Raw genomic sequence first — 27,631 nt, forward strand, 5'->3', positions numbered from 1 at the left:
TCTCTTTCTCTCACCCCCTCTCTCTCCCCACCTCTCTTTCTCTCAACTCCCATCCCCTATTTACTTAAAAAAACCTCCTCCCATTCACAACCCCCTCTCCCATTCACATTCACATAACCCCTCTCTCCCATTCACATAATAACCCCCCTCCCCCATTCACATAATAACGCCATCTCTCACATTCACATAACTCCCCTCCACATTCACACCTCACCTCTCCTCCCTTCACCTCTCCACCACTCCTCACCACTTCACCTCACCTCACCTCTCCTTACCTCTCCTCAACTCTTCTCACCTCTCCTCACTTCTCCTCACCTCACCTCACCTCTCCTCACCTCTCCTCCCCCCCTATTAAGCCCTGTTCAGCTCTGTTAAAATTCCAGAACCTCGTTGGGTTAGTCAAAAAAACAGAATAAAATAACCCCCCCCCCCTTAGGCTGTTGCACCCTGAGTATATAGGGAGATATACACGAGACATTAAGTGTAATACAATATAACTTTGAGTAAGGTTTAGATAAAGGGCCTACCCCAGTAGAGTTGATGAACATCCATTATCGTACAGATAATATCTCTCTAATTGGTAGTAGTAAAGTCAGGCAATTGTGAGACACAGATATAATAATCGTCTGACAACACCTATTTAAGTATGAATCTAATGTAGCGCAGAGCGTATTTAAAGCTGCAGTTCAATCTTTTTTTTTTTAATTTATTTTATTACTTCAATAGTTGCATGTGGGCAATCTCTAATTACCTAAAGAACTGCATAGCTGCCGGTCAATTCGCTCTCCGTCTATTGATCGGCAAAGTTTGGCGACATCTTTAAATATGGGGAATGTAAATCGTTGCTATAGGAACAAGCATGCTTGTTAAAATACAATACAAGAAAATTGGTCTTTCAAAGTTGTTTTTTTTTAAACAGAAAATGCTAAAAGTATTTTTTTCTTACTACAGAACTGATTTATTAAAAAAAAACACACATGCCGGATATTGCCTGAACTGCAGCTTTAATGTGGGAACTGGGGGGTGACTACAACAGTCGATTTAATAATAAAACGGACTCGAATCTGGAGTCCATCCAAGCGGACCTTTTTTCTTCCATATTTGTTTATAAAACATTTTTAACGTGGGATTAAAGCGGGGGGGGGGGGGGGACCCACGAAGCTGAACCCCATTAATTTCAGCTGCAGGCATCCCCCCCCCTGTGCTTCCGGAGATACAGACCCTCAGGTAGGGGGGGCGCCGGTAGGCTAGCAGGGTTCATGTAAAGGCCGCTTCTCAAAGCTCTCGTCTCCCGAGGGCCAATAGGAAGCTGTGACGTCATCCGGTTCAGCTTCCTATTGGCCCGCGTGACGCGGGAGCTTGAAACTTCGCCGAGATGACCGGCGCCCCCTTCGGAGGTCAATATCTCAGGAAGCAGGGGGTCCCCGAAGCTGAAATGAACGGGGTTCAATTCCGGAGACCCCCCACCCTCTGCTTCAACCTTATGTATATAAAAAAAAAAAATACCTCTTTTAATGAATACATTTTTTGTAGCAATGTAGCTAAGTAAGTGCTGGTTTGGTGCTATAGTTTTATATAATGTAACATTTTCTGCAGCCAGCTAAATGAATAATTGTTGGCTGGTAGTAGCAGGGCCATCGACAGGGGGGGATAGCGGGGCCGCCAACAGGGGAGATAGTGGGGCCGCCAACAGGGGGAGATAGTGGGGCCGCCAACAGGGGGAGATAGTGGGGCCGCCAACAGGGGGAGATAGTGGGGCCGCCAACAGGGGGGGATAGTGGGGCCGCCAACAGGGGGGGATAGTGGGGCCGCCGACAGGGGGGGATAGCAGGGCCGCCGACGGGGGGGGGGGGATAGCAGGGCGGCCGACGGGGAGGTTAGCTGGGCCGCCGACCGAGGGGTATAGCGGGGCCCCAGACAGGGGGGGAATAGCGGGGCCCCAGACAGGGGGGAATAGCGGGGCCCCAGACAGGGGGGAATAGCGGTGCCCCAGACAGGGGGGGAATAGCGGGGCCCCAGACAGGGGGGGAATAGCGGGGCCCCAGACAGGGGGGGAATAGCGGGGCCCCAGACAGGGGGGGAATAGCGGGGCTGCAGACAGGGGGGGAATAGCGGGGCCCCAGACAGGGGGGGAATAGCGGGGCTGCAGACAGGGGGGGAATAGCGGGGCCCCAGACAGGGGGGAATAGCGGTGCCCCAGACAGGGGGGGAATAGCGGTGCCCCAGACAGGGGGGGAATAGCGGGGCTGCAGACAGGGGGGGAATAGCGGGGCCCCAGACAGGGGGGGAATAGCGGGGCCCCAGACAGGGGGGGAATAGCGGTGCCCCAGACAGGGGGGGAATAGCGGGGCCCCAGACAGGGGGGGAATAGCGGGGCTGCAGACAGGGGGGGAATAGCGGGGCCCCAGACAGGGGGGAATAGCGGTGCCCCAGACAGGGGGGGAATAGCGGTGCCCCAGACAGGGGGGGAATAGCGGGGCTGCAGACAGGGGGGGAATAGCGGGGCCCCAGACAGGGGGGGAATAGCGGGGCCCCAGACAGGGGGGGAATAGCGGTGCCCCAGACAGGGGGGGAATAGCGGGGCCCCAGACAGGGGGGGAATAGCGGGGCCCCAGACAGGGGGGGAATAGCGGGGCTGCAGACAGGGGGGGAATAGCGGGGCCCCAGACAGGGGGGAATAGCGGGGCCCCAGACAGGGGGGGAATAGCGGTGCCCCAGACAGGGGGGGAATAGCGGTGCCCCAGACAGGGGGGGAATAGCGGGGCCCCAGACAGGGGGGAATAGCGGGGCCCCAGACAGGGGGGAATAGCGGTGCCCCAGACAGGGGGGGAATAGCGGGGCCCCAGACAGGGGGGGAATAGCGGTGCCCCAGACAGGGGGGGAATAGCGGTGCCCCAGACAGGGGGGGAATAGCGGGGCCCCAGACAGGGGGGAATAGCGGGGCCCCAGACAGGGGGGAATAGCGGTGCCCCAGACAGGGGGGGAATAGCGGGGCCCCAGACAGGGGGGGAATAGCGGGGCCCCAGACAGGGGGGGAATAGCGGGGCTGCAGACAGGGGGGGAATAGCGGGGCCCCAGACAGGGGGGAATAGCGGGGCCCCAGACAGGGGGGGAATAGCGGGGCCCCAGACAGGGGGGGAATAGCGGTGCCCCAGACAGGGGGGGAATAGCGGGGCCCCAGACAGGGGGGGAATAGCGGGGCCCCAGACAGGGGGGGAATAGCGGGGCTGCAGACAGGGGGGGAATAGCGGGGCCCCAGACAGGGGGGAATAGCGGGGCCCCAGACAGGGGGGGAATAGCGGTGCCCCAGACAGGGGGGGAATAGCGGTGCCCCAGACAGGGGGGGAATAGCGGGGCCCCAGACAGGGGGGGAATAGCGGGGCCCCAGACAGGGGGGGAATAGCGGGGCCCCAGACAGGGGGGGAATAGCGGGGCTGCAGACAGGGGGGGAATAGCGGGGCCCCAGACAGGGGGGAATAGCGGGGCCCCAGACAGGGGGGGAATAGCGGGGCCCCAGACAGGGGGGGAATAGCGGTGCCCCAGACAGGGGGGGAATAGCGGGGCCCCAGACAGGGGGGGAATAGCGGGGCCCCAGACAGGGGGGGAATAGCGGGGCTGCAGACAGGGGGGGAATAGCGGGGCCCCAGACAGGGGGGAATAGCGGGGCCCCAGACAGGGGGGGAATAGCGGGGCTGCAGACAGGGGGGAATAGCGGGGCCCCAGACAGGGGGGAATAGCGGGGCCCCAGACAGGGGGGGAATAGCGGGGCTGCAGACAGGGGGGAATAGCGGGGCCCCAGACAGGGGGGGAATAGCGGGGCCCCAGACAGGGGGGAATAGCGGGGCCCCAGACAGGGGGGGAATAGCGGGGCCCCAGACAGGGGGGAATAGCGGGGCCCCAGACAGGGGGGAATAGCGGTGCCCCAGACAGGGGGGGAATAGCGGGGCCCCAGACAGGGGGGGAATAGCGGTGCCCCAGACAGGGGGGGAATAGCGGTGCCCCAGACAGGGGGGGAATAGCGGGGCCCCAGACAGGGGGGAATAGCGGGGCCCCAGACAGGGGGGAATAGCGGTGCCCCAGACAGGGGGGGAATAGCGGGGCCCCAGACAGGGGGGGAATAGCGGGGCCCCAGACAGGGGGGGAATAGCGGGGCTGCAGACAGGGGGGGAATAGCGGGGCCCCAGACAGGGGGGAATAGCGGGGCCCCAGACAGGGGGGGAATAGCGGGGCCCCAGACAGGGGGGGAATAGCGGTGCCCCAGACAGGGGGGGAATAGCGGGGCCCCAGACAGGGGGGGAATAGCGGGGCCCCAGACAGGGGGGGAATAGCGGGGCTGCAGACAGGGGGGGAATAGCGGGGCCCCAGACAGGGGGGAATAGCGGGGCCCCAGACAGGGGGGGAATAGCGGTGCCCCAGACAGGGGGGGAATAGCGGTGCCCCAGACAGGGGGGGAATAGCGGGGCCCCAGACAGGGGGGGAATAGCGGGGCCCCAGACAGGGGGGGAATAGCGGGGCCCCAGACAGGGGGGGAATAGCGGGGCTGCAGACAGGGGGGGAATAGCGGGGCCCCAGACAGGGGGGAATAGCGGGGCCCCAGACAGGGGGGGAATAGCGGGGCCCCAGACAGGGGGGGAATAGCGGTGCCCCAGACAGGGGGGGAATAGCGGGGCCCCAGACAGGGGGGGAATAGCGGGGCCCCAGACAGGGGGGGGAATAGCGGGGCTGCAGACAGGGGGGGAATAGCGGGGCCCCAGACAGGGGGGAATAGCGGGGCCCCAGACAGGGGGGGAATAGCGGGGCTGCAGACAGGGGGGAATAGCGGGGCCCCAGACAGGGGGGAATAGCGGGGCCCCAGACAGGGGGGGAATAGCGGGGCTGCAGACAGGGGGGAATAGCGGGGCCCCAGACAGGGGGGGGAATAGCGGGGCCCCAGACAGGGGGGGAATAGCGGGGCCCCAGACAGGGGGGGAATAGCGGGGCCCCAGACAGGGGGGAATAGCGGGGCCCCAGACAAGGGGGGAATAGCGGGGCCCCAGACAGGGGGGGAATAGCGGGGCTGCAGACAGTGGGGATAGCGGGGCCCCAGACAGGGGGGGAATAGCGGGGCCCCAGACGGGGGGGGAATAGCGGGGCCCCAGACAGGGGGGGGAATAGCGGGGCCCCAGACGGGGGAATAGCGGGGCCCCAGACAGGGGGGGAATAGCGGGGCCCCAGACGGGGGAATAGCGGGGCTGCAGACAGTGGGGATAGCGGGGCCGCCGACAGGGGGGGACAGCCGGGCCGGTGTCCCGGGCCTGGGTAGTAGCTAGACTGGGCTGCACTAATCTCCCTGCACTAGAAACCGAGGAGAGAGAATAATGAAAGGCAGAGAAAGAGAGAAGCAATGGTCCCTATTAGCGATCAAACTACTACTGTTTAGCTAATACTAGTTAAAGCACCCGGCTTCACGGGGCGGCAGTAATCCCCAGAATGTTACCCCCGCGCTCACAATGTTACCCCCTCGCTCACAATGTTACCCCCGCGCTCACAATGTTACCCCCTCGCTCACAATGTTACCCCCTCGCTCACAATGTTACCCCCTCGCTCACAATGTTACCCCCTCGCTCACAATGTTACCCCCTCGCTCACAATGTTACCCCCTCGCTCACAATGTTACCCCCTCCCTCACAATGTTACCCCCTCCCTCACAATGTTACCCCCGCGCTCACAATGTTACCCCCGCGCTCACAATGTTACCCCCGCGCTCACAATGTTACCCCCTCCCTCACAATGTTACCCCCTCGCTCACAATGTTACCCCCTCGCTCACAAGGTTACCCCCTCGCTCACAATGTTACCCCCGCGCTCACAAGGTTACCCCCTCCCTCACAATGTTACCCCCTCGCTCACAATGTTACCCCCTCGCTCACAATGTTACCCCCGCGCTCACAATGTTACCCCCGCGCTCACAATGTTACCCCCGCGCTCACAATGTTACCCCCTCGCTCACAATGTTACCCCCTCGCTCACAAGGTTACCCCCTCGCTCACAATGTTACCCCCTCGCTCACAATGTTACCCCCGCGCTCACAATGTTACCCCCGCGCTCACAATGTTACCCCCTCGCTCACAAGGTTACCCCCTCGCTCACAATGTTACCCCCGCGCTCACAATGTTACCCCCTCGCTCACAATGTTACCCCCTCGCTCACAATGTTACCCCCTCGCTCACAAGGTTACCCCCTCCCTCACAATGTTACCCCCTCCCTCACAATGTTACCCCCTCGCTCACAATGTTACCCCCTCGCTCACAATGTTACCCCCTCCCTCACAATGTTACCCCCTCCCGCACAAGGTTACCCCCTCCCGCACAATGTTACCCCCTCCCGCACAATGTTACCCCCTCCCGCACAATGTTACCCCCTCCCGCACAATGTTACCCCCTCCCGCACAATGTTACCCCCTCCCGCACAATGTTACCCCCTCCCGCACAATGTTACCCCCTCCCGCACAATGTTACCCCCTCCCTCACAATGTTACCCCCTCCCTCACAATGTTACCCCCTCCCGCACAATGTTACCCCCTCCCGCACAATGTTACCCCCTCCCGCACAATGTTACCCCCTCCCTCACAATGTTACCCCCTCCCTCACAATCTGCCCCCCTCCCTGCTCTTGCTGCAGCTTTTGCTAGTCGATATTTGACAAGTTGGCTTCATATAGATTGGCTTTTTTTCCCTTCAAAATAGGAGCCATTGTCCTGAATAATAATAATAATAATAATAATAATAGTAATAGTAATAATAATAATAATAATAATAATAGTAATAGTAATAATAATAATAATAATAATAGTAATAGTAATAATAATAATAATAATAGTAATAGTAATAATAATAAAAATAGTAATAGTAATAGTAACAGTAATAGTAATAGTAATAATAATAGTAATAATAAAGGGTGTAAAATGGAAAGTAAAAAATATACGATATGTGACCCCCTAGGGTCCCCTTACTATCAAAACGTGTACACACACACACACACACACACACACACACACACACACACACACACACACACACACACACACACACACACACACACCTACATCTACACACCTACACACACACACACACACACACACACACACACACACACACACACACACACTTACACCCACCCACAAACAACACACACAACCCCTGTAAGCCCAAACCCACCCACCTCATATATATTTGGTCAAAAGGATCGCGACGGGAGTGTGACCTCAAACAAGAGACAAAAAACCCAAAAGCCGCATCCCACACAACACATGATATAGTTCAATGCTATAATACACATTATATAGTTCAATGCTATAATACACATTATATAGTTCAATGCTATAATACAAATTATATAGCTCAATGCTATAATACACATTATATAGCTCAATGCTATAATACACATTATATAGTTCAATGCTATAATACACATGATATAGTTCAATGCTATAATACACATGATATAGTTCAATGCTATAATACACATTATATAGTTCAATGCTATAATACACATTATATATAGTTCAATGCTATAATACACATTATATATAGTTCAATGCTATAATACACATGATATAGTTCAATGCTATAATACACATTATATATAGTTCAATGCTATAATACACATTATATATAGTTCAATGCTATAATACACATTATATAGTTCAATGCTATAATACACATTATATAGTTCAATGCTATAATACACATGATATAGTTCAATGCTATAATACACATGATATAGTTCAATGCTATAATACACATTATATAGTTCAATGCTATAATACACATTCTATATAGTTCAATGCTATAATACACATTATATATAGTTCAATGCTATAATACACATGATATAGTTCAATGCTATAATACACATTATATATAGTTCAATGCTATAATACACATTATATAGTTCAATGCTATAATACACATTATATAGTTCAATGCTATAATACCCATTATATAGTTCAATGCTATAATACCCATTATATAGTTCAATGCTATAATACACATTATATAGTTCAATGCTATAATACACATTATATATAGTTCAATGCTATAATACACATTATATAGTTCAATGCTATAATACACATTATATAGTTCAATGCTATAATACACATTATATAGTTCAATGCTATGTAGCCATGCATAATAATGACTGCATACATCTTCTCTGTTGGCAGTAAGTCCTGGTATATACAGGCCTGCCCACAGTAGTTATGGAGGTTTTCCCTCACACCCAAGTGTGGTGCCCTGTGTAAGGATGGGAGTGGCTGTATGCTCTGAGTCCCTGGATAGTGACCTCAGAGATGCGCCTGCCCCCTGGAATATAAAGGGCACAACACTGACAGTTAGTGTTGTTGGTGAAGAAATAGTAACCCGAAGGTACCGGGAGGAAGTAACACTTTTGTGACCCTAGTGCAGTAACTAGCGGCAGCAGAGTGATAGATTAAGTTTGTCTACGCCACACTGTGTCCAGGGACCTGGCACAGCGGTGATCTCCCTAGGAGAAAGGGAATCCCACTTCAGTACGGGAGGGCGTACCTGGCAAAGGGACATCACGGAGAGATGTGCGGCTAGAGCCGGCAGCTGCATCACGGAGAGATGTGCGGCTAGAGCCGGCAGCTGCATGGGGCAGTCTGCTACATCCCTGTATTCAATAAAGATGTCTTTGAGAAAAAGAACCCCACTGTGTGAGTGTGAGATTACTCAACAGTGGATGGCACCAAGAAGGAGTTCCTCACCAGGACCATCTCCCTGCGGAAGCACAGATCCTGATGAGGTGGAGGCGCTGCACATGATGTAAGTTGGACTCGTACCCACTACCTCAGCTACCTGTCCTGATTGATTGACATCCCCTAATAACACCAAGCGGGAGACTCAAGAGTCCTGTTACTTGCAGGTGCACCACCACACACGCCTTGTAATGGGGGACTGGTTAGACTACACGGGCCAATATGAGATTGGGTGGGTCAGGCCAGAGGGAACACCCGTTACAATTGGAGGCGCTGCTGAGATACCTGTCAACAGGACAGGCTTTTGCTAGGCACACAGTAGGAATTAAGGAAAGTGTCTGCTGCCACTTTGTGCTTGAGGGACGGAGCCAGGGGTAGTCAGGGAGGTGCTGGAGATGCATGCCGCAAAGACGCCTTGGGATCCGTTAGGGGTTAGTGAGTCTGGAGCCGGGGGCTATTGCTGTCCTAGTCGCCTTGAGGTAGCGCTAGCGGGGGACGCCTAAGGGATAAACTGGTAACTGAGAGCAGGAATTCTGGACGGGTCCGCACTAGGCTAGCCAAAAGTAGGTCGACGCCCAAAGTGCTGCATGGAAGAGCCAGAGTACTCTAGTCCCCATTCCAGATCACTTACCAAGGAGCACAGACTGGAGGAACGTGTTACGGTAGACACAGGAAGGGTGAGCTTAGCCTGAGGTAGTGCACACACGAGTCAGATCTACGTTAGGTACACAAGGTGGTGCACAAGGCATGTTTGTTGTACAGATGTGGTAGCTGCCCCGCAGAGCGGAGCTCCACGTACAGAAGATCGGGGTTCAATCAAAGAAACAGAGGGAGACCTGTCAAAATGGAGGATCTGTACAGCACAGAAGGTCCAGGATGGCAGGGAAGGAGAACCACAAGAATGGAGGATCTGCATAGAGCAGAAGGTCCAGGATTGCGGTCATGTGAAGAACAGACTACAGAAGAGACTTTTGTGAGTTTGTTATGGAATGGCGTGAAAGCCGTGGCTGCGCCGTGTTTGTCGTGTTTTTGTTCTCGGGATGATACCCCTGAGAATAATGAGCAGGACAGTGTGCTTCGATGGGAGGAACGAAATGGACTTTGTTATACCTCAATTAACAAACAGCCAGACGCTGCCTTAAATGAAAGAAAGGACAATGCTTACCAAGATGGCGGTTCCCGCTTCCCCGGGACGCCGCGTGGGCATGCTGCAAAAAGTCTTGCAACTTTGCAGTCTGCTAAATGTTGGCCAGGATTGGCGCCAACCAGAAAACTCCACCCCGCTGAGGAGTTTGGCGCGAAAGCTGGAGCCGCGCCCTCATGGACTATGACTCACTCTGCACCTGTGCTGGGTCAGCCTACAAGTCTACGAGACATCCCCCTAGTTTCAACCAGGGGGAGTGGTTTGCGGTCTCACCGGATGTCGCAAGAGGAAATGGGAGGAAGGGTGACTATATCAGCCCATGCCTTTCAGTTGCGAAGAGCCATTGATCAGTATCGACCTCTGAGCAGAGTACCTCCGCTGATAAAAATGGCTGAAGCTGTTGATAAAGTGGACCAAGGTCCTGTGATTTCCACGCATCCTTATTCGGCTCCAGGAGGCTTCCTGGTGATCCGGGTAAAGGGTGTGGAGACTGTGGCGTGTCTCTGCCTGCAGTGCAGACTGCCGGGCGGAGCTGTGGGCAGCGAAGCCCGATGCCCCCACTGTGGACTGCAGTACATGTGGCCCATGACAAATGTACCGGTGGCGACAGAAGAGCAGCCGGGAGCTCTCTGGAACAAGAGGGCCAGTCCCGCAGAGTCGGAGCCATCATTGGTGCTTCCGATAGAGAAACTCAGCCATCGGAGAGGTGATCACCGAGGAGCCCATCGCCGGTCTCCTACTGGGATGCCTCGGCCGAACTGCAAGCTGGAATCCTCGGACGAGGAGTGTGCAAGGCTGGCGAGTAAGACAGTCATCAGACGGGACTGTCATACCATTGGTACGCCATGGAGGGATGAAATTCCTCGTGGTGTGGAGACGCGGAATCGAATGTCTCCCGTACCGCGACCATCCGATCGCTGGAGTCCCACTGCCGTGGTGACTAGTGGATCGGACGGAGGCAGATCTACACCTACCCTGCACGGGACTAAGACACGGTGTCTGTCGCAGGCCCAGGAGGTGGAAGATCCAGAGGAGCGAGTCCAGAGCCAGACTGGATCGCGTGGCAGAATGGCGTTGGAGGAGATCCTTGTGGAGGAAGAGATTCCGCTTGGGAATCCACCGCAAGATGGCGTCGCAGCACGTGCGTGTGCGGAAGTGGTGCCGGAGAACCAGGGAGGCCCCGAGTGGGAGATGGTGCCGCCTCTGCGATCGAGCAGCGGGAAGCGATCCCCTATTATCCAGGGGAATGGACGTTTGAACTGCAACCCCAGAAGCTCCGCTGTTGAGAATAAAGATGGACTTTGTGGCAACGTCAAGACAGGTATCGCTGGAGAGCAGGTCGAAACCCTGTCAGTACCTACTGTTCGGTCCCGTCCCCACACCCCGTCCACACCCAAGGTTAGTCCTACGGCCCTCGCTAAAGCCCCTGTACCCGTCCCTATCCTATTTGGATCTAGTTCCAGTTTAGGGTTGTCCGGGGAGTCACGGGGTCCTTTTGATGATCGGACTGGGAGCCTGGACTTGGGTACGTCGGATGATGGGTCGGAGGGAGGAGGGAGCATGTCCCGACAAGTGTCGGTGTCGAGTGATTGTCCTAGCGGGATGAGTATTACTGTTAGGAATACCTCTCACCGTAAGGGAGTTAATACCAGATCTGAGGGTACATCTGGAGTGTCTTCTGGTGGGCCTGATGAGGAGTCCCTAGAGGAAAATGCAGATTCTAGCTCCGAGGAACAGAAGGAGACTAGGTGGTGGGCCCCCTTGTACGAGGGGTATGTCTCGTGGTTTGACCGCACCCGCTTTATTTTAGAGAGAGAGGGGGTGGTTGATCACTGGTGGGCTGCCGGGGATTTTGATGATGAATCCTACCTTAGGGCTCTAAGGGTACGATGGGACCGTATACAGGCAGGCCTAATTATTCCTAAGGGGTCCGCAGGGTTAGATGATCCGGTGGAGACACATGAGCCCCTATCATGGGTGTTGCCCGGGAAGGCTGGTCAAACCAGTTTAACTAGGGCTTGCAGAGCTGAGCGAGCTATCATTGCCAAGTACAGGAAGTCCCATGGGCTTGATTACCCCTATGTCCCTGAACCTCTAATGACAGAGATAGAGGAGAATAGGGAGAGATGGCTCAAGAATGATATTCAGTATTATATCATTGAGAGAGGGGGAGCCATTAAAGGTATACAGGCCGAGCAGAGGGTAGCTCAACTGATGCGGGTCTGGAAGATTGGGCGCAGTGTACATATGCACAAGGTGGTGTACTGTAATGAAAGAGGAGTACCACGGGAATACAGTGTGACTGTGCATGATGCCGCGGGGCGAGAGGTAAAGAAGCCAGATCCTCGGCATTACTATTGAGTGTCCAATAGAGTGGTCTGTTGTTTCTTTTGCGCTCCCTGCTGGTCAGTGAGTGTACTGAGCGTTCATTATTATGTTATGTAATGATGTTGCTGTGTTATTTGTGTGTTCTTTTGCAGTGTTTCCTGGCGCAAGGTACACCAAATTTAGGTCCCAGCCGGGACGGTGGGTATTCACCAGGGGGAGTATGTAGCCATGCATAATAATGACTGCATACGTCTTCTCTGTTGGCAGTAAGTCCTGGTATATACAGGTCTGCCCACAGTAGTTATGGAGGTTTTCCCTCACACCCAAGTGTGGTGCCCTGTGTAAGGATGGGAGTGGCTGTATGCTCTGAGTCCCTGGATAGTGACCTCAGAGATGCGCCTGCCCCCTGGAGTATAAAGGGCACAACACTGACAGTTAGTGTTGTTGGTGAAGAAATAGTAACCCGAAGGTACCGGGAGGAAGTAACACTTTTGTGACCCTAGTGCAGTAACTAGCGGCAGCAGAGTGATAGATTAAGTTTGTCTACGCCACACTGTGTCCAGGGACCTGGCACAGCGGTGATCTCCCTAGGAGAAAGGGAATCCCACTTCAGTACGGGAGGGCGTACCTGGCAAAGGGACATCACGGAGAGATGTGCGGCTAGAGCCGGCAGCTGCATGGGGCAGTCTGCTACATCCCTGTATGCAATAAAGATGTCCTTGAGAAAAAGAACCCCACTGTGTGAGTGTGAGATTACTCAACAGTGGATGGCACCAAGAAGGAGTTCCTCACCAGGACCATCTCCCTGCGGAAGCACAGATCCTGATGAGGTGGAGGCGCTGCACATGATGTAAGTTGGACTCGTACCCACTACCTCAGCTACCTGTCCTGATTGATTGACATCCCCTAATAACACCAAGCGGGAGACTCAAGAGTCCTGTTACTTGCAGGTGCACCACCACACATGCCTTGTAATGGGGGACTGGTTAGACTACACGGGCCAATATGAGATTGGGTGGGTCAGGCCAGAGGGAACACCCGTTACACTATAATACCCATTATATAGTTCAATGCTATAATACACATTATATAGTTCAATGCTATAATACACATTATATAGTTCAATGCTATAATACACATTATATAGTTCAATGCTATAATACACATTATATAGTTCAGTGCTATAATACACATTATATAGTTCAATGCTATAATACACATTATATAGTTCAATGCTATAATACACATTATATAGTTCAATGCTATAATACACATTATATAGTTCAATGCTATAATACACATTATATAGTTCAATGCTATAATACACATTATATAGTTCAGTGCTATAATACACATTATATAGTTCAATGCTATAATACACATTATATAGTTCAATGCTATAATACACATTATATAGTTCAATGCTATAATACACATTATATAGTTCAGTGCTTATCTGTCTCTTGCGCTATACATGAGGTCACAGCCCTTTTGACACAATAAATATTATCTGGTGGATTTGGCTTCTGAGCTCACAGGGGCCGTGTGTGTGAGTTTGTTCATTTCAGTTGGTAAAACAACATGGAGGTTAGTGACCCGGGCTCCCTGTGACCAAGCTCGCCCATCCCACCTTTTTAATGGCAGCTCTTGCTAAGCGCCTGTGTGACTGACCAGTCTATTAAAGACGGCTCCCCATGCATTAGAGAGGTCAGGAGAGCTTTGTGCAGGTGCAGCAGTCTTAGGACCTACAGGCGGGCCACGGTCCCAAGGTTCAACAAGGTATCCGACCGCTCCTCCTTCTCTTACCGTGCCCCCCAAAACCGGAACAGCCTACCGGAGACTCTCACAGCCGCCACCAGTCTAAGTTCTTTCATAACTAAGGCTGTCTCACATTTTAACCTGGTCTGTAACTGTTACATACGCCTATAACATATATTATCCTCTAACTGTGCATGCAATGTCTTGTATATAATGTATAACTTCTGATGTAACAATGTATTTGTCACCGTGTATCTGTCATCATAACTCCGTGCCCAGGACATACTTGAGAACGAGAGGTACCTCTCAACGTATCACTTCATTTTATAAATAAATACCGTGACGTGGCTGTAGGATTAAAATACTTTGGCTAAAGAATTGAACCAAATGATAAACAGATAAGTATTTAACTCTTTCATTAGTCAAGTTGGATGTAGCAATAGGGTTTTTTTTTGTCTTTTGGTGCCCCTTGCAAATGTTCAGGTGTCTAGGTTTCATGGTCTGGGAGCTATGGCTCTGACAGACAGGCACACCGGCTCTTTTGTTATCATAGATTACGCCTGCTGTACAAACCAAAGTTTCTGAATGTCTCTCTGCTATATCATTCTGGATGTCCCTCTGCCTCCTTAAACTCAACATGGCTAAAACATTGCTCCTCATACTTCCTCCCAAACCTGGCCCTACTACCTCCTTCCACATTACTGTTGGAACAGTAATTTCTCATTATGCACCATCCAGACTCTTGCGTTCTTCTCAAGGATGTCTTCTTTCTACCCCCTTTGTATCTAAAGCCCTCTCCCGCCTTAAACCTTTTTCACTGACTGCCCCACACCTCTGGAATGCCCTTCCCCTCAGTACCCAATTAGCACCCTCTCTATCCACCTTTAAGACCCACCTTAAGACACACTTGCTTAAAGAAGCATATGAATACCACTGTGGATATTCTGAACACATGATACATAAAGCTTGGCCCCTGCAGACGCACTTACCAGAATTCCCTCCTCCTGTCTGTACGTTCTCCCTACCTACTAATTAGACTGTAAGCTCCTCGGGGCAGGGACTCCTCTTCCTTAATGTTACTTTTATGTCTAAAGCACTTATTCCCATGACCTGTTATTTATATTATCTGTTATTTATTTGATTACCACGTGTATTACTACTGTGAAGCGGTATGTACATTAATGGCGCTATACAAATAAAGACATACATATACAATGCAATACAATAAGCACAAATAAGCAAGTATAAACAAAGTGGAGGAAAGACGCAGGCGGCAAGACCGCGTGTCTGTCCCTGCAACCCCCCCCCCCCACGTGTTAGGCTGCCTGTCAGGCTTGCGCCACCTACTACTAGAAGCCCGACGCGCATTTCACTTCCTCAGGGGTGAGTCGGGTGAAGGTCCTACACGGGGCATTTAAAAGCATCCCGTTGCTATGACAACCTTTCCGGCTCAGAATCAGAGCCCCGATGGTTGGCCCACAGACAACGTGATCTCAGTTCTCGTTCACTCTAGCGCTGGAAATGCCAGCGTACGCATCACGGCGGTCCATGACGCCGTTAACAAACGCCATCGAATATTCTATGTGATGTCTATATTTAGACCCCTCATGGATGGCAATGTGAATGAGTCATTCAAGGCACAAGACATGAACGAGAATGATCTCACACGCTATTAGTAGCATATGTTATATTCAAATAAACTCTTATTGCGTTTATTAGTAAAGGATTATGAATCAGTGTCGCAGTTCTTATTTTTTGTACGAGATACGGGCTATAGACCAGCTGTGCTCAACTCCAGTCCTGAAGCCCCCCCCCACCACAGGTCAGGTTTCCAGGATATCCCTGCTTCAGCACAGGTGGCTCGATCAGAGGGGAGAGAGCTTGAGGACTAGATTTGAGCACCCCTGCTATAGACAAGACAAATCGCTCTTGTGACTCTTACGTAAGGCATTTTCAGAGATCGATTCCTGCTGATAAATATGTGCAATATAAACAGGAAGCCAGAAGGGTCATGAGGGGACTAAAATCACAGCGATGATGGGGCACTGTCCCTAAATAAAATAAAACAAAGCGGCACTCCTGTGGTCTGTCACCATCAACAGAATGTATTGGCAGTGATCCGACATTTCGGTCCTCCTGCAATATAGCTGGTGTGGAAGAAACAAGCTTCACCCTCGTCTTAGGATAACAGTCTGCCAGAGACTTTGTTTATTGAGTAGCTACAGTACAGCAAGGGATACATATGCACAGCCAGACAGAAGTCTGGGTAAGGCCGAGTCCATAGAAGGACAGGCCGTTCTGAGCCGTGCGGACGCTCCGCGCTGAGCCCCTGCATCCTCAATGAGGATGCCTTGAGAGGGGGCTCACGCGAGCGTCCGCAGGCGTGCTGAGGCGCTGGAGTTTTCAACCGAGCGCCAAGCTGTTTTTCAGCGTGCTGTCGGCTGAAAACATCCAATCAGCGCGGAGATGCGTCAACGTCACGGCGCTGTGACGTTGACGTCAGTGCGTCGCGCGCGGTTGGCCCAGCGACGTCACTGCCCCGCCTCCCTCAGTCTCCCCCCGCCTCCGATCGCGCCCGCTGGCTCGCCTGCATGGGCATGAAATCGCGCAGATTTCAGCAGGCGAGCCTCAGCGTCAGCGCGGCTCGGAACTCCTCACCCCTCTATGGCCCGGGCCTTAGGCTTAGTCCATAGAGACTGAAGCCGTGGGGAAGGCGCGCCGAGGCTGAGGGAAAGCGGGTGCTTTTCCCTGGCCTTAGAGCGCGCGCCTTCCGTGGGCGTGTCTGGGGGGCGGGCCAGTGACGTCACGGAGCTGGTTCGCCCTCATTGGGGCGAACCGCTCGCGTGACCGGCCCTGCGCTCCGGCAAGCGAAGAAACAAAAGATTTCTTGAGACACACGCTTCCGCAGGCGTGCGGAAGCGCGCGCGAGCCCCTGCTAAAGCCGCTCTCATTGCGGCTGCAGGGGCACAGTGCCGAGCGTAAGCGCGCCTCAGCGCGGCCCGAGACCTAACACAGGCACTGGAATGTATCCTTTATACTTCTATATTTGCAGCAAACAGTACCACACCGTGATCATATAGTTACACAGTGTTCAACACTGGGCATTAGGCCGCGTCCGTAGAGGGGGGAGCCGCGCTGAGCCGTGCGGACGCTCCGCGCTGAGCCCCGTCATCCTCAATGATGATGTCTTTAGAGGGGGGCTCCCGCGAGCGTCCGCAGGCGTGCGGAGGCGCTGGAATTTTCAGCCGACCGCCGAGCCTGTTTCTCATCGCGCTGAAAACACCCAATCAGCGCGAAGCAGCGTCACGACGTCGACGGCCGTGACGTTGACGTCGGCGCGTCGCGGGCTATTGGCCCAGCAACGTCACTGCCCCGCCTCCCCCCGATGGCGCACGCTGGCTCTCCTGCATGTTCATGAAAACGCTCATGCTTGAACAGGCGAGCGTCAGCGCGGCTCAGCGCGGCTCAGCGCGGCTCAGCGCAGCTCCCCCCTCGGTGGACGCAGCCTCACTTGCAGTTTGGACAGTTACGCAAATTAGCGTAGGTTCTTGCCGAGATAAGCTAAAAGGTAGATGGAACAAAAACATGTCTATTCCGTTTCAAGGCTAAAAAGTCTGGATATTGGTTTCCTGTTCATCCTTCCCAGAGGTGGCAGAGAAACATACCAGGAACCAGCAGAAAGGCCGCTATACAGGCATACCCCGCATTAACGTACGCAATGGGACCGGAGCATGTATGTAAAGCGAAAATGTACTTAAAGTGAAGCACTACCTTTTCCCCACTTATTGATGCATGTACTGTACGGCAATCGTCATATACGTGCATAACTGATGTAAATAACGCATGTGTAACAGGCTCTATACTCTCCCCGCTTGCGCACAGCTTCGGTACAGGTAGGGAGCCGGTATTGCTGTTCAGGACGTGCTGACAGGCGCATGCGCGAGCTGCTGTTTGCCTATTGGGCGATATGTCCTTACTCGTGAGTGTACTTAAAGTGAGTGTCCTTAAACCGGGGTATGCCTGTAATTAGATAAGCAAAAATAACAGCTTAGCCATTTCTGAGGTTAAACGTTTGAGGGACACCAGCATTTTCTTGGAACACATACACAGTTTAGACCGAAATGCTTTTTACCCATAATACATTGCTGTAGTAGAGCAAGGGTCTGAAGTTTTTAATTCTACACTTGCGAACGAGGTAAAGGTTTCGCAGGCGGAGCGAAATGTCGATCACTGGCAATAAATTCTATTTATTGTGACAGAGCACGGAAGTGCCACTTTGTTTTATTTTGCGCCTCGGATTGTCTGCCGTTGCGCTGGATCACTGTTGCTGAGCACCTGTGGCAGTTTCCTTTAAGAGACATGTGCAGAGGTATTGCCCCTGAGTAAGCGTAATGCGAAACGCATTGGGTTGACCCTCACAGGCCACCGTAGGTCCTCTTTTCCAGCCCCGAGATTTGCACTTGCTTTTTTTCTGGTACCGGCATTTGGAGATACTGCCTTACAGACGCGAAACCCCTGGGAAGGAAGCCTCCGCCGCCGATCCGTTCCCCTCTTGACTGTGCACCAAGCCAAGGGAGGAGAGAGGAGGTAGCGAGACCTTCCCCCATTATTCCAACCTGGAGGGACGGGCGCCGCCAGACTATGATGATAAAGAGATCCGACAACATCTACCTGCTGAGTCTACGTGCCAGAGAACATCTTCTCTGTTCCATGCTCAGGGGTATAACCAGGGAGGCGTATGTGACGGAAAGTCACGGCTTTTATTTCGCTCGCGGCTTTAAATATTACAGCTTCGTGTCAGCATGCAAAATAAACAAAACAGTACCTATCTCTGTGTAAGGGCTGACTCGCACTACCCAGTCCCTATCTGCAGGGCTGGGAGGCCAGGCCTCTTACCAACCTCTCACCCCCAAAGTCAAAAGAAGTACCTGTAAGCTCTTTACACCGGTCTCCGGGTCTGGTTTGGTGTCCGTTGGGGGGGGAACTCACTGACGGGTTGCCGGGTCTGCTGCGCCTTGTAATAGAGGGTCTGGTTCCCTGGGATCTCTCTCTGGCAGCACAGTCCTTCTGGGCAGGAAAGATCTGCTAATGGTGGTCTCTTCTGGCAGCACAGTCCCTCTGTGCCCCAGAGCCCTATGCAGTTTGGGCAGCACACATTTAAACCCGCTCGATGAGCCAGGTGGAGACCGGCTAATTGATTATAGCAGGTAGTCAATTGCCCAGCTCCCTGCAGGACTCATCAGTTACAGACAGGCTCTATGTGTGCTGTCTTGAGGCCCTGTCACAACTACCTTAAATAAAATAATACAGTACACACTCAAGATCAATGAAGTCAAGTAAGCCAAAGATCAGGAGATATCTTTTAAATATGGCGCTTCCAAGTTGACGGAGTCAGGTGGCAGTGTAGTATATTTGGCTGTATTTTACGGGCAGGTTATGAAAGGTGAAAACACAAAGCCCTCATTTCAAACCATTCGGACTGAGGGTTTTGTGTGTATATCCATCGTTGCCTCACGTGTCAGTTGTACTCTGTCCCAATCGCCTCGGCCGCTCTGCTGGTGGATCCAGTAGATCCCCGTGAATGTTGGAACATTGACATTGCCACCCATGTATTGCCACCCATTGCCACTCGTTAACATGTCTCGAGATAGGGGTGGCGATCTCGTTTCTGGTTATGCCAAGGTGCTCCTGGATTCTCCTCCCAAGCTAGCGTCGTGTGTTACCAACATACCTTCTGTTGCAGATACATGCGGCCGAATAGATGACGCCAACCATTTTACAAATGTCTAATGGCGTATGTCTTTGCGTCGTCCCAGCCTAAGATTAGTATTTGTTGATGTTGGGACATGTTCTTCATCCATGACATTTATCATTGCTGGTGGTCTTGGTGAAGTCCAGCCATGCTTTCTGAAATGGTTCTTCGAAGTTGGCTATGAACTGGTTTGTCACGTAGACTTTTTGCTCTTCGTCTCACCAATTTTTCGGTGTTGTTGGTAGTACTTGTAAGTCCTCAAATTCCAGGAAGTTATGAATAGGGCTATGTAAAATATAGAGATGACCTCCTTAGAGCCAGCCCAGTTCAGAGACATTATCACTATTAATGTATGCACTTTATTGATTTTTAGCACCACCAGTCAATCACTAGTTATTTTTGATCGTTTTGAGGGTAGAGCGCTATGAGTGCGATACGCTTTTTCCATTTGCTTTTTCTCATCACATTAGGCGCTCACCCCGGCATCACCGTGAGTAATTAAGTAACTGTTTGATAATTGAGTAACTGTTTAATAATAGAGCACGTAAAGGGTCCAAAACCCCAAAATCTAAAATTCTCGCCCCCCCAAAAAATTCCGCTCCCCAAAAATTGCCGCTCTAGGCTACAGCCTAGTCAACCTTGTGGGGAAATCAACCACTGAACACTTACAAAGTGGGCAGTGGCTTGTTTACCCATCTGACGTATAACACTTGTGCACAAATCCTCAACATCGAAAACTCACAAGGTACCTGTGATCATCCAAAGTGACGGAGTCAAGTTCCTTCATTACATCTTTCGTGTCCAGAAGATAAGACGGGAGAGGTACAACAAATGGTCTTAATATCTTGTCCATATATAGACTACCTTGCTCAGTTATGGTTAACGATAACAGTGACTACGGGTCGGCCCAGTGGTGGTGTCTTGTTTTTACGCACCATTGGCAGACGATAGAACGTGGCTATTCTAGATGTTTTATTGACCATACTGTCGTATTATTGGTTAGTAATAACTTTGGAGTCAAGACCTTGGTTCAGTAAGGCTGTTTGTTCCTTCATGAACTGGACTGCTCGATCTTTCTCCATGATCTCGTAACATGTCCTCGCGGATAATACTCGCATGTTCTCTTGGATGTAGTCATCCATCCTCTGGATGACCACATTGCTGACTTCGCCAGATAGTTTCATTATAATGGTTTTGGCATTTGGTAACTCATTCAGGGCTTTCCGTTCTTCTCAGTTCAAATTATCCGGATGTTTGGTTTTGGGTAGATGTTCTAGGTTGGGTTTGCTCATAGGAATTATAGCGGAATGGGGTGAGGGGGGGTAGGTGAGTTGGAGCTTGAAGTCTTGGTGGCAAGGGGCCCTCCAGATATACGTTTTAGTCGTTAAGGAGAGGGGTTTGGCAGGTAGCTCAGTGGAGTGGAAGTTCGCTGGGGTTTCCTTTCTTTTGAGGTTACTGAGGCTTGGGGGATTCTACTAAGGCAGTGGCTGAGCTGATGAGGGTATCACCGGCGCAGGGTTCCAGAAAGGCGGTTAAGTGTTCACAGGTCTGGTGAAGGCCACTGAGAAGGTATGTGTGTCAAGTTTTGAAGCAAGGCTATTATTGCGGCCTTTGTACTTTGGGTCTTTGCGGGCAAGCAACTTGGTCTGCGCAGCCATACGGGGAGGAGGTGGTCTGACGGTTGAAGATGTAGTTCGGGTATCCAGGCACGTTAACCCTTTTGGTGCGTTGGTTCGAAAATTGACTAGCTGGGCTGGGGTTCCTGAGTTAGGTTGGGACTTTTGGCCAGTAGCCCGGTCTGCTCAGTTAGCAGGCTAGGGGTGTTCCTGGGAGGTCAAGATCTCCTATCTTGGTACATACCGGCAGTGAGGCCCTATCAGGTAGAGGTCGGGTGGGAGTTCTACGGGTCATTTGGTCTAACACCGTGCCTAGGAAGGTGTGTGACGGGACCTGGTTGGCCTGGGCAGTTGTGAGGACTAGGAAGAAGATTAATAAGGCCGTAGGAAAATTTGTTTTGCAATCGGGAGGCCGGCTGGTTTATCATCCTGATAATGATGAGTTGTTTCGGCCGAACAATGTATATCTGTCCACCATTGGCCTGGATTTATAACCCCTCCCTATAACTCCTCCTATTACCCCATATAAACCCTCCCTATAACTCCTCCTATTGCCCCATATAACCTCTCACTATAACTCCTCCTATTACCCCATATACCCCTCCCTATAACTCCTCCTATTGCCCCATATAACCCCTCCCTATAACTCCTCATATTGCCCCATATAACCTCTCCCTATAACTCCTATTGCTCCATATAACCCCTCCCTATAACTCCTCCTATTGCCCCATATAACCCATCCCTATAACTCCTCCTATTGCCCCATATAACCTCTCCCTATAACTCCTATTACCCCATATAACCCGTCCCTATAACTCCTATTGCCCCATATAACCCATCCCTATAACTCCTCCTATTGCCCCATATAACCTCTCCCTATAACTCCTATTGCTCCATATAACCCCTCCCTATAACTCCTCCTATTACGCCATATAACCTCTCCCTATAACTCCTATTTCCCCATATAACCCCTCCCTATAACTCCTATTTCCCCATATAACCCATCCCTATAACTCCTCCTATTGCCCCATATAACCCCTCCCTATATCTCCTCCTATTGCCCCATATAACCCCTCCCTATAACTCCTATTGCCCCATATAACTGCTTCCTTCCCTTCATACACTGCAGAATGAAAATATCCCTCTTCCCTGCTCTTTGGATCTCTATTTTACCAGCAGAGCACCAGATTTGAAACATAATTTCGATCTGCATTATACATGAGCATATTGTGTTGAACACTTGTAGCTTTATAAACCTGTGTACGAGTGTAATTACAGAGGTGTCCGAGAACAACACCGGGGAGAGAAAGTGACACAACCCGGGAAGGAAAATGATAACGAACAGGGGTTAATTAGGGCAGAGACAAGCAATCCTGGGTAAACAGAATAACCGGCAAACAGGACTGGTCCATGGACAAGGGCATGGGCAGGTAACAGGGACGTGGGCTGGCGACAAAGTTGAAAGGCCAGAAAGGAGCAACTTCCTGGAGTTTAAGTAGGGGACAGAGGAGGAAGTGGGGGAGTCCCAGGCTGCAATGCCTCTGGGAGTTGTAGTCTTTTGGGGCTTATGCCTAGTGGACAATTGCAGTACTGCATCCAGAATAAAGGTGACGAGGACAGTTTTTTCGAGCAGAACATGGCCCATCGCCGATGGACAAGGTCTCACAGTCTGACCTTTAATATACAGAGGGGCACAGACACAATACAGGGAGAGGGGGAATCATTGGGAGAAGGGAATCCTGCCCCGCAGAGCTTATACTCTAATATACAGAGGGACACAGATACAATACAGGGAGAGGAGGAACCATTGGGAGAAGGGAATTCTTCCCCGCAGAGCTTATACTCTAATATACAGAGGGACACGGATACAATACAGGGAGAGGAGGAACCATTGGGAGAAGGGAATCCTGCCCCACAGAGCTTACACTCTAATATACAGAGGGACACAGATACAATACAGGGAGAGGAGGAACCATTGGGAGAAGGGAATCCTGCCCGCAGAGCTTACACTCTAATATACAGAGGGACACAGATACAATACAGGGAGAGGAGGAACCATTGGGAGAAGGGAATCCTGCCCCGCAGAGCTTACACTCTAATATACAGAGGATACAGATACAACACAGGGAGAGGAGGAACCATTGGGAGAAGGGAATCCTGCCCCGCAGAGCTTACACTCTAATATACAGAGGGACACAGATACAATACAGGGAGAGGAGGAACCATTGGGAGAAGGGAATCCTGTCTAATTATTTGAAGCCGTTTTGCCTTTTGCACTTAACAGAGTTATGAGAATTCCAGCGAGTTTATGAAAAAAATGTGATTGTCGGGGGGGGGGGGGGGGGGGGGGGGGGGAATGAAACCAAGTCTAAAAAATCCTTGTCCGCACGGTTTGGACACGCAGGAAGGGCTTACACAATATCAGGGCATGCCAACCCCATCGGAAAGGCCTCTTTCTTTCTGCACTGGCAGCTACTGGCATTGCGTGAGAGCGTGGAAGAAAACAAAATGAATTTAAAAAATAAATATTTGTGGTCTCATTAAATATGGCTGACATCTTCAGCTTTTCCCCAGAACTAAAAGGCATCTTGAAATCTGAACTTGTTTTTTTCCCCTCCATTCTTGTTTTTGCAGACAACAAAAGACCATAGGATTTAGTCGTTGGATTAAAAAAAACAAAAAAAAACCATATAACCCTACAAGAATTGGGGTAACATTCTGGGACCTCGTAGAAAGCCTCAAGCAAACCGGGGGGGAAGTTCGTGGTGATTTCAGCAATAATCTCCCCGTCCGGGGAAAAAAAACCCCCATAAGGATTAAGATTTGTACAAAACAGAAACGCGTGGGGTCCGCGATTTCCCAAGTAATACTACGGGAAGGAGGATTGGGAACGCTGTGACGGAAACCCCACAATAATCAGGATTGAAGTTTGGGATCTTGGTTTCTTTGTTTTTTTTTTTACCCCGCGCCCCAGGAGTGGATCGACGTTGCCGACGGCTCCACATGGATTAAAATTTGGCGTAATCCTGGGCGTTGAGGGAAGGGGGGCAGCGGTGGGATCTCTGAAAGCGGAGACCTGCTCAACATGAAGAAAAGCCGGAGTGTTCTGACGGTTTCTGGAGACGAGGTAAGAGTAACATATTTATTACCGGTGCCTCGGATGCCCGTATGTGGCTTGCTGGCTCTGTAAATTCTTCTTTCAGCTCTTCACTTTAAGCCACAACCCCAAAATAGTATCATATTTATAACCAGACGCAAAGTACTGTATACAGGCATACCCCGGTTTAAGGAGACTCACTTTAAGTACACTCGCGAGTAAGGACATATCGCCCAATAGGCAAACGGCAGCTCGCGCATGCGCCAGTCAGCACGTCCTGAACAGCAATACCGGCTCCCTACCTGCACCGAAGCTGTGCGCAAGCGGGGAGACTATAGAGCCTGTTACACATGCGTTATTTACATCAGTTATCCACGTATATGATGATTGCAGTGCAGTACATGCATCGATAAGTGGGGGAAAAGGTAGTGCTTCACTTTAAGTACATTTTCGCTTTACATACATGCTCCGGTCCCATTGCGTACGTTAATGCGGGATATGCCTGTGTTACATAGTTACATACATGCTCCGGTCCCATTGCGTACGTTAATGCGGGGTATGCCTGTGTTACATAGTTACATACATGCTCCGGTCCCATTGAGTACGTTAATGCGGGGTATGCCTGTAATGAGTTAAAAAAAAAGTGACAAAAACGCTTCGCCGTACAGTATACCGCAAATACTAACACCCTTATAGAGCATATTCGCATGTCTCAAACAGGTCTGAAACCCCGTCTGTCCCCATTATCTCAGCATACAATGCGTCCACTGCAGCCGGGGATTCTGGGTAATGCCATGCAAACGAGCGACTCATTTCCCTTCCCGTTTATTTGGATGTCTGAAGCGCCTATTCCCATGGTGTCACGGATATTACGTCTGCGAGGCGCCACGTACGTGGACGGCGCTACACTAATAAGGATATCAATTACGTATATTGTATTAGATTGTAAGCCGTTCGGGGCAGGGACTCCGTTTCCTATAGTTACTTTTGTGTCTGAAGCGCTTATTCCCTTGATGTGTTATGTTATCATGTCGCGTGTATTACTGCTGGGAAGCGCTAGGTACATATATGGCGATATATAGATACACGTACAGGGCATACAATGCAATAGGTGTTACATTGGTCCAATTCGTATACAAGGGCTCCCTCTAGTGTTCAATAAGAACACTGCATTATGATAGAATGAAGGTGACATCTATCAAGTGGTCCAGATGCGCTGAGCTCGGGGACGTGAATCAGGAGCGGGCGTGATGTTCCCCCGAGGTTAACGTGTTATCTCCAAAGCTAATTATATGCAAAAACAGCGTCCCAGCTACATCTTATTGTGGCATAATGTTGTGTTATCGTCTAATAGACAAAAAGAGGGTGGGGTAGGGAGTGATCAACTACAGTATAAACCATGCAAATGAACTAGAAAAAGTAATCGATAATTATCAGGTGAGTGCAAAGTGTGAACTGAATTGAATCAGTAAAATGATAATCTCACAAGACAGTGTGCTCAAAAGAAAAAATTCACTTAAAGCTGCAGTTCAGGCAATATCCTGCATGTGTGTGTTTTTTTTTAATAAATCAGTTCTGCAGTAAGAAAACATACTTTTAGCATTTTCTGTTTAAAAAAAACCAACAACTTTGAAAGACCAATTTTCTTGTATTCTAATTGACCGGCAGCTATGCAGTGCTTTAGGTAATTAGAGATTGCCCACATGAAACTATTGAAGTAATAAAATAAATTTAAAAAAAAGACTGAACTGCAGCTTTAAATGCACACCCACTCGAGTCTAAAATATACCTTTTATTGACATTACTTAAAACATATATTGCCGATTATAAGTGTAACGGTAATTAAAATAATATGTAAGACGTGCTGCCAATAGCCCTTACTCAATAAATAAACACTCAGACATAGGGGCCTATGCAGAGAGCAGCGAATTTTAAAAATGGCGAATTTAGTAAAAAGTAGCTTTTTTGGAGAGTTTTATTCTCCATATGCAGAAAAGTGCGAATTCTGCTATGTTTAACATGGATGCGTGTGGCGAGTTTAAATTGGCGAGATGCGCGCTTCAGAAACGTGTAAAAACAAATTCGCGCCTTTTTTCCCCCATTGCAATGGCCGCGAGCGGCAGCTTCTTGCCAATTTTTTCTGGCGAGGCAAAAAGGAGACAATGGCGCGAACAGCCGCTAGATGCCGTTCGCGCCTCTCTGCATTAGGATATTTTTAAAACTGGCGAGATTGAGGTTCTCGCCAGCCGCGAGGCGAGTTTTACAAATAGAAAAGAAAAATTGGCGCGTTTTTCGGAACTCGCCATTTTCTGCTGTTTTCTGCACGATTTTCTCCAAAAAATGGCGAATTTTGAAATAGCGCTGCTCTCTGCATAGGCCCCATAGTGTACTACTTGTCGGGTGGTAAGGTGATGAAGGACAGATACAGCGCTGGTGAAATAAACCAGCTGAGACCAGAACCACAGATCCGAAATGCACCCTTAAATGGCATATATTAGAGAACCACGTGGAAATAATTATTTGGCATATCTAATAAGGTGCATTAAATATAGACCATGAGCTACAGTAGATGTAACCTCTATACCTTATCTGGAAGAGGTGTATACCAGGAGTAAAGTAACACCCTAATAATCTTGGCGTGTTGTTGTAGTATTATATACCGACACTATATCAAGTTTGATATCTATAACAGCATCAAGTCTCATCGATACAGATGTATGTGTAATCATGCTCAGAGTTACACATACAGCTTAGTGTCAGCACAGGTATTAATAGACCACCTATGCAGTACATTGAGATATAGCGCCAACTAATTAACTCCAAAGTATATGATGGTAAAGTATATGATGGTATTGCTCAAATGGTAGATATATAATCTGGTCAGCTGAAATCACGTCCAACTAGACTACAGTAAAACCACTCCGTGTGCACAGGATATGTTACTAAATCAGCGCTGGGATCAAATATACAAAATAACACTGTGATAAGTGCAAGTGAAATAGTATAAATAGTGATATAATAATCAAGGTGATACTTCGCTGCTCAAACCCTGGGAGGATTGGATTCCCTCAATCCCACATGTACAGCAGTCCAGGAAAAACGGGGAGCGCAGGGGTATGCAAAATAAAAAACATACAGAATATAGTGCATTATGTTAACACAGTGAACACGGGGTGCGTC

The 27,631-nt window shown here is 50.5% G+C and overlaps 1 protein-coding gene across 1 annotated transcript in view; it reads left to right on the top strand.

The window, feature by feature from the left end:
* Positions 1-24,129: 24,129 nt before the first annotated feature.
* Positions 24,130-27,631, top strand: part of PDE4A (phosphodiesterase 4A) — a 375,781-nt gene continuing 372,279 nt past the window's right edge. Inside the window, exon 1 of the mRNA XM_075577433.1 lies at positions 24,130-24,481. Within this exon, the coding sequence (XP_075433548.1) occupies positions 24,440-24,481 (42 nt within the window). The 5' untranslated portion in view covers positions 24,130-24,439. The remainder of the gene's footprint in view (positions 24,482-27,631) is intronic.

The sequence above is a fragment of the Ascaphus truei genome, chromosome 20 (assembly GCF_040206685.1).
Source record: "Ascaphus truei isolate aAscTru1 chromosome 20, aAscTru1.hap1, whole genome shotgun sequence".
NCBI classification, from domain to species: Eukaryota; Metazoa; Chordata; class Amphibia; order Anura; family Ascaphidae; genus Ascaphus; species Ascaphus truei.